This window comes from Apus apus, chromosome 8 (assembly GCF_020740795.1).
Source record: "Apus apus isolate bApuApu2 chromosome 8, bApuApu2.pri.cur, whole genome shotgun sequence".
NCBI lineage: Eukaryota > Metazoa > Chordata > Aves > Apodiformes > Apodidae > Apus > Apus apus.
The window spans coordinates 10,249,882-10,260,637 of NC_067289.1; the positions used below are offsets into that span (position 1 = coordinate 10,249,882).

At 41.7% G+C, this 10,756-nt stretch overlaps 1 protein-coding gene across 1 annotated transcript; it reads right to left on the bottom strand.

The window, feature by feature from the left end:
- Window positions 1-400: 400 nt before the first annotated feature.
- SLC19A3 (solute carrier family 19 member 3) lies at window positions 401-9,392 on the bottom strand. Its single transcript, XM_051626143.1, has 7 exons — window positions 9,044-9,392; window positions 8,286-8,539; window positions 7,367-7,523; window positions 4,552-5,368; window positions 2,344-2,536; window positions 1,734-1,875; window positions 401-927 (listed from the first exon to the last, which is right to left on the bottom strand). Exons 2-7 carry the CDS (start codon window positions 8,318-8,320, stop codon window positions 805-807), a joined length of 1,467 nt encoding a protein of 488 aa, XP_051482103.1. The 5' UTR covers window positions 8,321-8,539; window positions 9,044-9,392; the 3' UTR covers window positions 401-804.
- Window positions 9,393-10,756: the final 1,364 nt, after the last annotated feature.

Consider the following 10,756-nt stretch of genomic DNA (forward strand, 5'->3'; position numbering starts at 1 on the left):
TTTACTTTCTTGTGAGCTGAACTGGGGGAAACACTATTTACTTCTGACACTCAGCAGATCTGTTAATTCTGGTAAAGAAACATAATGGAATTTGCTGCTGTCTTTTATAGCGGACTCCAAAGTGGACAGTAGTGAACACAGTTGAAAGAATATGCCCTGACTAGCTTTACTTATATCTAAACTTTAAGTGGTGTGATTTAAGTAAGACTAATGTATAGAAATAGTGTCTCCCCATTGATTAAAAATAATCTAGTTTAGGAGGTTTTTTTACTTTCAGACATAAGTTTGTCTGAAACTGCTGTTTCAGACATAATGCATATGCTTATCAATTCAGACACAGAAGGAATGTTAGTGTGTTTTATTTGTATCTCTTCAACCAATTCAGGTTGGTATCAAGAGATACCAATAGGTCTTGTGCCTATAGCTAAATTGCCTTTAATTGAAATACTCAGTAGAAGTAACAGTTCAAAGGGTGTATCATATAAGCTCTTCTGTTGTAAGGTTCAGGCATCTGTTGGCACTTGCTTGTTGTGTTTATTGAGCAGTAATAGAAGTTTTGGGGTGAGATTAAATTTGAGTTGAAATAGAAGATTGTTTAAAGGTTGTTCAGTATTGGAATTTCTGGTGAAGAGAACTGGTAAAATGCATCATCCTATTGACAAAGCTCTTTATGCTGTTGGCTTATAAACAGCCTGTTTTACCACTGACCAGTCTTGCTTGACTGAGTGTTGTTTCTCCTGCACTGTTCAGGTGGTGCAGCAGCCTTTGCACTGTTGCTTGCAGCTGTTCTTTTTGTTTCCCTTGTTAGTGACTAGAGCTTTCAGCAGCCACACTGGTATTTCTGTGGTTGATGGAGATGATGGTGTATATGCTTCGGATCAAGAAGATTCCAGCTATGAATGTAAAGTAGCTGCCATAAATGAGAAACTGAGAAAGGGAGGTGGGGAAGAAGGAGGAGAGGAGAGTCACTTAACAGCAAAAGTAGTTTTTAAAAAGTGTCCCTCTACTGCTGCTTTCCCTTTCCTGTCACCCATACCCCAGGATGATCCCATATTGAAAGGATTCAAGAAGTCTGGCTGCTTGACTTCGTAGTGTTGGAAATCTCTGGTTGTGAAAGGAGGGGGAGAGAATGTTCTGCTACAAAGTGCTTCCTCTCTCCACCTCAGTCAGGGAGGAGGACAGGTGTTTTGCACTTTCTGACTTGTCTGAAAAGATGAAAGCTAGAGACTTGGAGTTCATTCAGTATGTAAATTGAAACTTAAATTTAGAACTTTTATGGGGAATAATTAATTAGTTTATTTTCAAAATTACAGTAACTTAAAGATGCATCAAATTATACAACTTAGAACTGCCAAAGTATATACTCATAGGTTGTCTTTCAGCTTGCTTCCTGGTTCTGTTTAGGGTATTTTGACAAACTTGAGAATAGTAAGCCTTTAAATAAGAAAAAAAAGCTTTTTTTATTGTATGGGTGAGTAATAGGTGGTGGTCTTTCCCTTCAGCTCTATGAAAATATTAAAATTATTACAGAAATGCAAAATTGAAAGGACTAGAGGACAAGTAGGTTGTAGTAGCTACTTGCCAATTCCACTTTAAATGAGCCTGTTTTTCAAGTGAGTAACTGTCCCGAGTTAGCCCATTACCTAGCATCTTCCCAAAGGCTAATCTTAGAGTAGAACCCTCTTTTGGGGGCTAGTAGTGGAACTAAGAGCAGTGTGAGTAATGCAGCTTACCTGGGTGCTGATATCCAGTCCTAGACCTCTTGAATCTACTACAACAACAGTTAAAATTGTCTGAATCACCAATGCAACGAAGTTGTTGAAGCCAAACATCAAAGCATAACGCTCCATGCTTAGATTGACAGCAATCTGAAACCTGGAAACAAATGTACAGGTTAACTAAACTATAGAGAACATGGACACTTGCATAGGATAAAGTCTCTCCAGTCTTGGCTATTAAACTACAACAGCTTCATTTTGGCAGAAATCCCATGTTTTCCTGACTTTGGCACGTTAATACATCCTACTTCTCTCTTACTTGAGTAGTTATTTTTGCTGAACAAAGGCTTGTGTGTGTTCATTTGACCATTTAGATAATACTTGTATATAGATCATTGAACAGCTAAATGCAGAATAAGGTAGCTTCTGGCTTGGAGTAATGTAGTGGTTAGGTCATGTAATTTTAAGCATAGTTTTATATAAGCTAGAAATAATTTGCTGCTGTTATGACCTATTAACACATTTTATTTCTAGGAAAACTTTACTGAAAGTTTTGATAATTTTTCAAATGTGACACTTAGTGATTTAAATCCATTTAGTTAGAAGAGTTGTGTGTTATACTTACGTTGCTATTGTTATAAGGAGCATATAGCATGCTTTAAATGCAAGGTAACCAGCATAGCATGCCCAGATGTTGTCTGTAAAGTGTATGAGAAACAGAGAACCAGCATCCATTGCAGAGAAAACTCCCAAAGCCAGTTCTCCAGAAAGATCCCAGTTCACTTTGACATATCCAACTACCATAGATGTTGCTGAACCTAAAATTTTTAAAATAATAATTAAAATTATGAAGCACTTAGCATTCTTATCTGGAGCCATTGCAGAACTGTGTAAATGGATCACACAAGGAGCTCATGAGACTGTCATGGCCACAATGGGCTTTGATAATGGTGTGGATTATATTTTGTTAGTGGTGTGGGAGTCTTCTGTTGGGGATTTTTTTTTTTTCCTTAGAGTCTTTACAGACTGAAGTATTCTGAGAAAGTGCCTCATGCCTAAGGCTGGAGGAGGCAACAATGTACAGTTATCCAACTATGTGTGTTGGGTTTTTTAATGTTTCTTTAAGCACCAAGGCTCCTGTAGGTTTGTAAAAGCTCTTTGAAACTCAATATGCTGAGGTTAGTTGCTCAAAGGCAAAGAGAATCATAGAATCATAGAATCATAGAATCCTAGGGGTTGGAAGGGACCTCGAAAGATCATCTAGTCCAACCCCCCCGCCAGAGCAGGGTCACCTAGAGTACATCACACAGGAAGGCGTCCAGGCGGGTTTTGAATGTCTCCAGCGAAGGAGACTCCACAACCTCTCTGGGCAGCCTGTTCCAGTGCTCTGTCACTCTTACAGTAAAAAAATTTTTCCTGATATTCATCTTAAACCTCCTATGCTCCAATGTCTGGTCCAAGCAGGTTATACAGCAGAGAGCTGTTGGAGTCCAGAGAGTACCAGTGGCCCAGCTGTTTCCAGGCAGGCTCACACACTGCTGCAAAATTGGGACTTCATATGCTGGTTGCATGTGCTCTTCATCAAAATTCAAAAAGTCATAACAGGCCTATCGTTTTGGTCTATCACTGCTCTAACCAGAGGTTCCTAGTACTGCCAGTGCTTTCTGCACCCAGAATAGTGTCAAGTGCCAGAGGGTGTAAAAGCAAGAAAATACCGTTTTGGATTAACTTCAGCAAAATGTGTTTTCATGCTGATGGCAGGGAGGAAGAGTAAACAGAGTTCCCTGTAGAAATGTGAGATAAAGCTCCTGGTGTGAAGGAGGTGACGTAGCTGTGTAAATGTCAGCTTAAAAATGAGGCTCCATTGGTACTGCACAGCTATTCAAATGAAGAAGTTGCACTTTATCCAGATGTCTTCTGTTCTGTGGCCAAAGAGGAATGTCATTTGGATGGACCAAGTAACTAATGAGAATCAGAACAGCTGAGGTCGGAATAGCTCTCTGGAGGTCACCTAGCCCTTCTAAAAGCAGGGTCAGCTAGAGCGAGCTGCTCAGGATGGTGTCTAGATTTTGAAAATCCCCAGGAATGGAGAGTCCACACCTCTGGCCAGCTTGTTCCAGTGTTAAGTCATCCTTAGAGTACAAATATTCTTGTATGTTTAAGTGGAACTTTGTTCACGATTGTGCTCCTTGCCTCCTGTCCTGTCACTGGGCATCGCTGGGAAGGGTCTGGCTTTGCCATCTTTACTCCTCCCCTTCAAGTATTAAGAAGATCCCTTGTTCTCTCAAGGCTAAACAATTACAACTCTTTCAACCTCTCCTTGTATGTTACATCCAGAGGCAAACTTGTTGATCAGGATACAGATGCAGGCAGAGAGTCTTTGTTCAGGAATACTCATCCTGAATTTATCTTTAATCTGCTGTCTCAACACACTATCTAGAGCAATGTATCTGTTAATATGTGCTTTTAATTTTTAAGCCACCTAACTTCAGGTGTACTTCAGGAAGGAACAGGCAAGGTGTCATTGCACAGGGTTTTTGAACTGCTTTCTTACAGTTAAATTCATGTGAATTAAACTCTTAAAACGCTTTGGTGGAATGAGGCTCTCTGAACAAGAGCTTATCAATACATATTTTCTTAAGATTATTTTTGAAGACCCCACTGATGAAGTTGTATGATGAAAGCACTCTTTGTGCCCTATATGTTTTGGAGGCTGTTGCTGTTGACCTTGGTCCCCATAGGAAATAAGCAGAAAGGCACCAAAGAATTCGTGAAATTGCTGAAGAATTTTATCACTACAGGGTGGCCTAGAAGTAGTTGGTAGTGATCTTACCTAAAAAAGTTGCTATTGCTTCAACAGCTCCATTGTACACTGCAGAGCTGTGAGAGGGGGCTCTGAAGTCCCACAGCACTTGGATGTAGTTCAGAACCTGGTTAAAGCCTGCTGTAGCCAGAGCCCACCAGAGGGACCAGTAGAGAAGTTTCCTAGAGCTGTAGCAGTCCCTCAGGTCCTGGCTCAGCTGCACCAGCACTCTGAGCACACCATTCTGGGGCTGGGCACGACCTGCCTGCTGTTCAGGTGTGGGTTCCCTGCCAGCAGATCCAGAGCCCTTGTCCTCTGGGCAGCTTGAGGGCCGGTGGGAGCTGACTGTAGCCACGACTTGATCTGGTCCTGGCAGAGCTACTGGGACGTCTTTCCTGTGGAAGAACATGCTCTTCTGGGGCATTGGGAGGAAAAAGGAAGCCACAAATGCCAGGGACACGGAAGCCAAAGTGATGGCGTTGAGGTGAAAGTAGGATACATCTGCTAAGGAAACCAGCAGCTGCCCCAGCACGGCGGCAAGGGTGGCTGCAGCCAGGGTGATGCTTCTGCAGTAGCTCGTCACTCTCTGATAGCGATCGGTGCTGACGACGCTGTAGATGTAGGCGTAATAGGCGACCTCGGCGGCTGTCGCCATCCCGTAGAAGAATTCCACCATCTGCATGGCCAGCACCCCTTGTGCAAAGAGCAGCAGGAGCCAGGTGGCGATGAAGCTGATGCCCTGGAGGAGGAGGATGGGCTTGTAGCGCAGGTAGTCCGTGATCAGGAAGACTGGGAAAAGGAGTGCGAGGTAGGAGTATGTCCACACTGGGAAAATCTGGTTGGTAACCTAGAAGAGAATAAAAGAGGAAATAATTTCCTAAAAATACATTTTAAATGTTGAGTTTGAAGCTTTTTTGATTATGGTATTGAAGGAACGTAGTTGCGGTGACAGGAAACATTGAGTTATGTGACTTGTGCAGACTTTTAACTGTCTTAAATTGTGCAACTGTAAATGTAGACCTTGAGAGGCAACAATAGTGATGCAGGGCTGCAGTACCTAAACAGGTGGTTTGGCTTAACCAATAATTCTAGTAAAGGCCTATGAATAAGGTGGATTTTGATGTGCAGCTTTTCAAAGCAGTTATAACAGCGTTTGTGTCAGAGGAAGTTGTCTAGCATCAAATCCTGTTCCCCACAGTAGCTGAAAATGAATGCCTATTTTAGTTTTACATCAGTCATTGTTTACTCTGGTCAACTCCTTTTTTAGAAAAAAATGCATAAGCCTTTTATGGGGGAACTGAAACTGCACATACTGTGTAGCTGTTTACGCTATTTCCACCTTCTCGGTGTTCTTCAAATTTGATGTGCAAGAACTAAGGAAGTCTTTGATGGAGCAGTATTTCTTTAAGTTTCAGTTGGCCTTCAAAGCAGAGATGCTGTGAAAATAAATCCTTCTCTTTTTCCAAAACTGATCTGCATTCAGATTGCGAGGTGCTGTTTGCTATGGCTCAGTGCTTGACCAGGAAGATTGACAATAGCTGCAGTGGGGTTATTGCCTCCTTGTAGATACACTGATAGGAAAAGTTCACTTTGTGATGTGCAGGTTGCCTGTTTTGGGGAGGTCTTATCCAGTAATTGCTGGAGCTGCTCGGGTATCCATTCATGAATATCCACTCATCCATCCATTCTCTGCTTAAGCAGTTGGGCTACAGAGGAATTTTTTCAAATACTGAAGGAACAATAGTAGCTGGTTATCTTTTTACTTCTGAACTGGTACTGGAGTGAGTTGTATGGTAAGAAGCAGGTTCACTACATCTTTTTTGGGTGACTACTTTTGTTTCTCTGAACTTTAATTTGAATTTTTAAGTGTTTGACTGAAAGTAATGGAATTAGCTTACCAGAGGGGAGTTTGGCTGAAAGAGCCAGTATCTGTACTACACTTATTTTTGAGTTCAGAATTCTTGCTGAGCTCAGAATTAAGGCATCCTGTCATGCCATTTGTGCATTTAATGTAAGAAAGAAAATTACCCCTTGTGGTTAAAAAATAAAGGGAGAAAAGAACCCCAACAACCCAAGCCATGAACACCAGTTTTCAGAAGAAATCTTGGATTCACACTCAACTAGCAGATTCTGCCTGAACATTTGCTACTGCACGTCAGGAATGACTTCTCCCTATTAGCTGTATACGGGTGTACCAAGCTTGTCTTCTAATTATACCATTGGCTCTGTGACTCAGCCACTTGTTAGCGATGGCCCCTTTTCTTGGGAAGTGTAGTCCTGAAGCGGCCAGTGCTGAACAGGGGAGCAGAGCAAGGACCTTACAGTGCAGGCTTTTGTAAAAAAAATAAACGAAACCAAAACATTTTTGCTTGTGAATGTCACCTCCAGAGGGTAGTGAATGCATAAAACAATCTTGTAGTGTAGGTAATATTCTAACAGCTAATATTCTAACAGCTCATAAGGGGAAGTCTGCTTGGTTTTCTTATGACTGGCAATCACTGTGTCACTGTCAGTGTAGTCAATTCCACAATAAGTATAAATAAATCTGAGTGTTTCTCCTCCTCTGGGCTTCCAGGTGGGGAGAGGAGCTGGCTGACCTGATTTTGCTGAAAGTATTAATTTCTGAAACAACCATCAAAGTAGTTTCCAAGTCCTAAGGATGTAGGGACTTTAAACGTTTGACCTTCTGCAAAAGAGGTGAGTCCTTACTCTTTTTGAGAAGCATCTTAAATGTGAGTTTCTAGATACAATACACCGGTGTATTGAACACTTTATCCCTCAGTTATTGCTGTAAGACTTAGCGCTTTAAGCATTCTAATTATTACTTAAGAGAATAGTTACATACCTCTTCAGTTGTTAGGTTTTTGTCTGGTCCAATCAGATAAGGAGTAAGAAAAGATTCTGATGGCCTCATTGTGGAGAAAAATCCATTTGCACAGATGATCAGTGTGGGATAAATCCAGCTGTGGCCTGTGGCTCCCTTCCAGCAATCCATAGCCTGCCTAAAAAAAAAAAAAGGTACTGAAGAAATGAGCACACCAGGAATTTATAAAGATGCTCTTCACAGTTGGCAAAAATTCATTTGTAAGTTTACTTTTTAACTAGCTTTACTCCAGCAAACGTTCCTTTCATTAAAGCTGCCAGTGATCACAGAAGCAGCTTGTAAATGAACAACTTGGATCAAGGAGTGTAATGGTGGTAAACTCCAGCCTCTGTCTGTCAAAGGTTGTTCTTAGTGACGTACTTAGACTGAGTGAGTGTTTCATAGTGGAAGGATAAAGTTCCATTACAGTCTTATTTCTGAATAAATGAGGGAGCAAACTGAGATTAAAGCTCATTCTCAGCATGCACAAGGAGGCTTTTTTTCTGTTGTTTTGCAGCTTGAGAGCCAGGTGGAAGATAGAGGCACTGTCTTTGTTGCAGACAATACAAGCTACCAGCCAGCTGTTGCATTAAGGGGCAAAGTAACTTGGCAGAAAATAACCCCCCTTGTGTTCTGGCTTGTCCTCAGATACCAGAGGAGTGGGGGGTGGCTGGGCTGAGATTCAGAGCGATGCCCAGTTTGGCATGAATGGTCCAGTCACAACCAATGCCTCTGCTGGGCTCTCACCATTCGAGGTGCGTTAATGTCGCACTGTCCATCCAGCAGTGTCCTGGGAACACTCTTGGGAATTTGGTCATGTTCAAGAGCTCTCATGGCCAAACTAATGAACAGTGTAATTTATTAAAGGTATCAGATGTGCCTCTGATTTTTTCCACAGTACCTTTGAATTGGGTTGTTGCCACGGAGCATGGCCATGGTGTCTCCACTCTGCTCCACCCTCACATGCAATTGCTCCTAGAGTTAGCACTGTTCCCCTGATGTTGCTATCATCTGGTGCTGCCTAGGAAATTGCCATGGTACAGACTTGTTGTACATTAGCTGCATTGCAACCTGCCTCCATGTTGTCTTTTCCTTAAAATGTGAATATAAGTTTAATTTCTAAGTCACCTCCAGCAATTATTCCACATACTGTTCCTGGAAAACAAGTGAAACAAGAGTGTTCTGAAACTATAAAAGAATGAAAACAAAGCACTGACTAATGTTTAATTGAGCTATTACAAGATACTTGCTTTAAATTGTTGAATTCAGTTTTCCTGTAGGCACTTTATCAAGTGTTTCTGCTTGTACTGTGACATTATACTTATTAGAATTTGGCATAAACAGTATGTTATTAAGTATTTCTATAACCTCAGAGGAAAATTATCAAAACCAACCCTAACCTTGAAACTTGACTTCAAATGATTGCCTCTATCATCTTACTCTTGTAAGTCGTTGTATCTATATATAAAAAACAGCCTGTACAATCCTTAACTCTTTATATCTGCTTTAAAATCATTTACTATCTGTTATCTTTTCAAAATACAAAGATTAAACTCTGGACTGATAATGACATCAGCATAAATACTGCATCCCTTCCTGATGCACCGAGCAAGTGAGTGGCCAGCACACTTCCAAATAACTCCGAAGGTAATAAATTACCTGTGTCCATGGTGCATTTCCTCTGGGTTATGAGCAGTTTCCTCCTGGGAAGACTTTTCTTATAGAAGTCAGAAACCAGTCTTCAGAGTTGGAGGTAGAAAGAAGTAACTTTGCCTTTCTGTTTCCTAAAAGTTATTTCTAAACTTGATAAAATGTTAACAGAATATAAATAAGTAACAGTGATAATTCATCAGAGCTCTTATTGCTTGCAGGACCTGTCCATGGGGATTGCCAGGGAAGCTTTCTCCTTTACAGGTTTTGTCAGCAAGCTGAGTTCTAATTTTAAGATAAAGCTTAAAGACTTGCAGGAGCTAATGATTAATAGAAACTGACATGGCAAGAAAGCAATCTCGTGATTGCATTTTTGTGTTAATAAATACCTTTACAAGCTCTGGTCTCCAATTCACAGATAAGGCACAGCACGGCTTCAGAGGAATGCTGCTGCTTTGCTTTACTTTGCCCTATTTTATTTTTTTTTTTTTAGACTGGATTTCCTATGTCTTCCAAGGCTCCTCAGAGGAGGGAGTTGACCCTGCAGTTGGTGGGATGCATGGGCACAGTGGGAGTAAACTCTGTGGCACTGGCAGGAGGTGCACACATGCTATCTGGAGCAGCTCTGAGAGCTGGGCAGAGCCTGGTCTTTTTCCACAGGTATGGAAACTTCTCGCACTGTTCTGTTGTGTGGTGCAGGCAAGTGTTCAGAGAAGCCAGGCTTGCTACTGCCTCCATGTTTTATTCTCTTTTCTTCACCAATGGCTTCTGAGAAGGGAAAAGAACCAGGGGGAAGATGCTGCTGGGTAGGTCTGCTGGCCTGCTGGAAGGTGCCTGCTGACTGGCATGTCTGGTAAACCAGACAGTGCTTGATTTAATACCTTCCTGCTGTATAAACAAACATACAATTTGTTTGCTGCCTTGTTGGCCAGAGCTGGCCTTATCAGCTCACTCTACTGTATCTTCATGGAAGACTTGTTCCACAAACCACAAATGTTTCAAAAGCAGCTAGTGGTGTAGTTAGATGCAGTTGTAGCTATGAGGAGCAACGTGCTTAGCTCTGGGTTTTCCTACTTAGGTGGAATCCTTTGGCATGCTGGGAGGAAGATAAATACTTAATACTAAAAGCTGCAAAGAGGTGGGTTTGTTCAGTTTCCTTTTTCTGCAGACCCAGAGAGCCTGTGGTTCCAGCCTTGCCCATAACCTGCCAAGCCTTAACTATCTCCTCTCCAAAGAGTGTGTGCCTGTGTCTATGAACAAACAGGTGGATGTGTGCATCTTACTGTTTTGGATGAAGTCTCTAACTGGTTGCTGGGCTAATACCAACTTGCAGCTGAAGGCCCAGGGTAATGGAAAGTCTTGTCCTTCTTCTGCCGTTGTTTCTGCCTCCAATGTCTTATGTCCTTACTAACACTGCTAAGAGCTGCCCTCCTCTCTTCCTATTCCTTGCTCTAGGCCCCCTAGCCCTTCCCCAAATGCTTCCCCAGCTGCCAAGCTAAGAATTGTTCTTTTGGAAACTTGAGAGAGTAAGATTTTATTTATGTTTTAATTTTCCAAGATCACATTCTCTACAGTTGCAAACCAAATACATTGTCTGGTTGGTCCCTTTGCTCCTTGGTGGCATTCTATATGCACAGAAGGCAGTGAGCTCTGACCAGAACAGAAGAATTTTATTATTTCTACCAGTTTTTCTAGCTCATTTCCTGCAGTGTACCACTGCCA

Bases quoted from the DNA above. Each gene is read 5' to 3' on its own strand.
- SLC19A3 (XM_051626143.1), bottom strand. From the start codon at position 8,320: ATGGCCATGCTCCGTGGCAACAACCCAATTCAAAG. The intron at 5,369-7,366 runs GTATGTAACTAT...ATTCTCTTCTAG, and splicing joins AAAACCTAACAACTGAAGAG to GTTACCAACCAGATTTTCCC. The intron at 1,876-2,343 runs GTAAGTATAACA...ATTTGTTTCCAG, and splicing joins CTCCTTATAACAATAGCAAC to GTTTCAGATTGCTGTCAATC.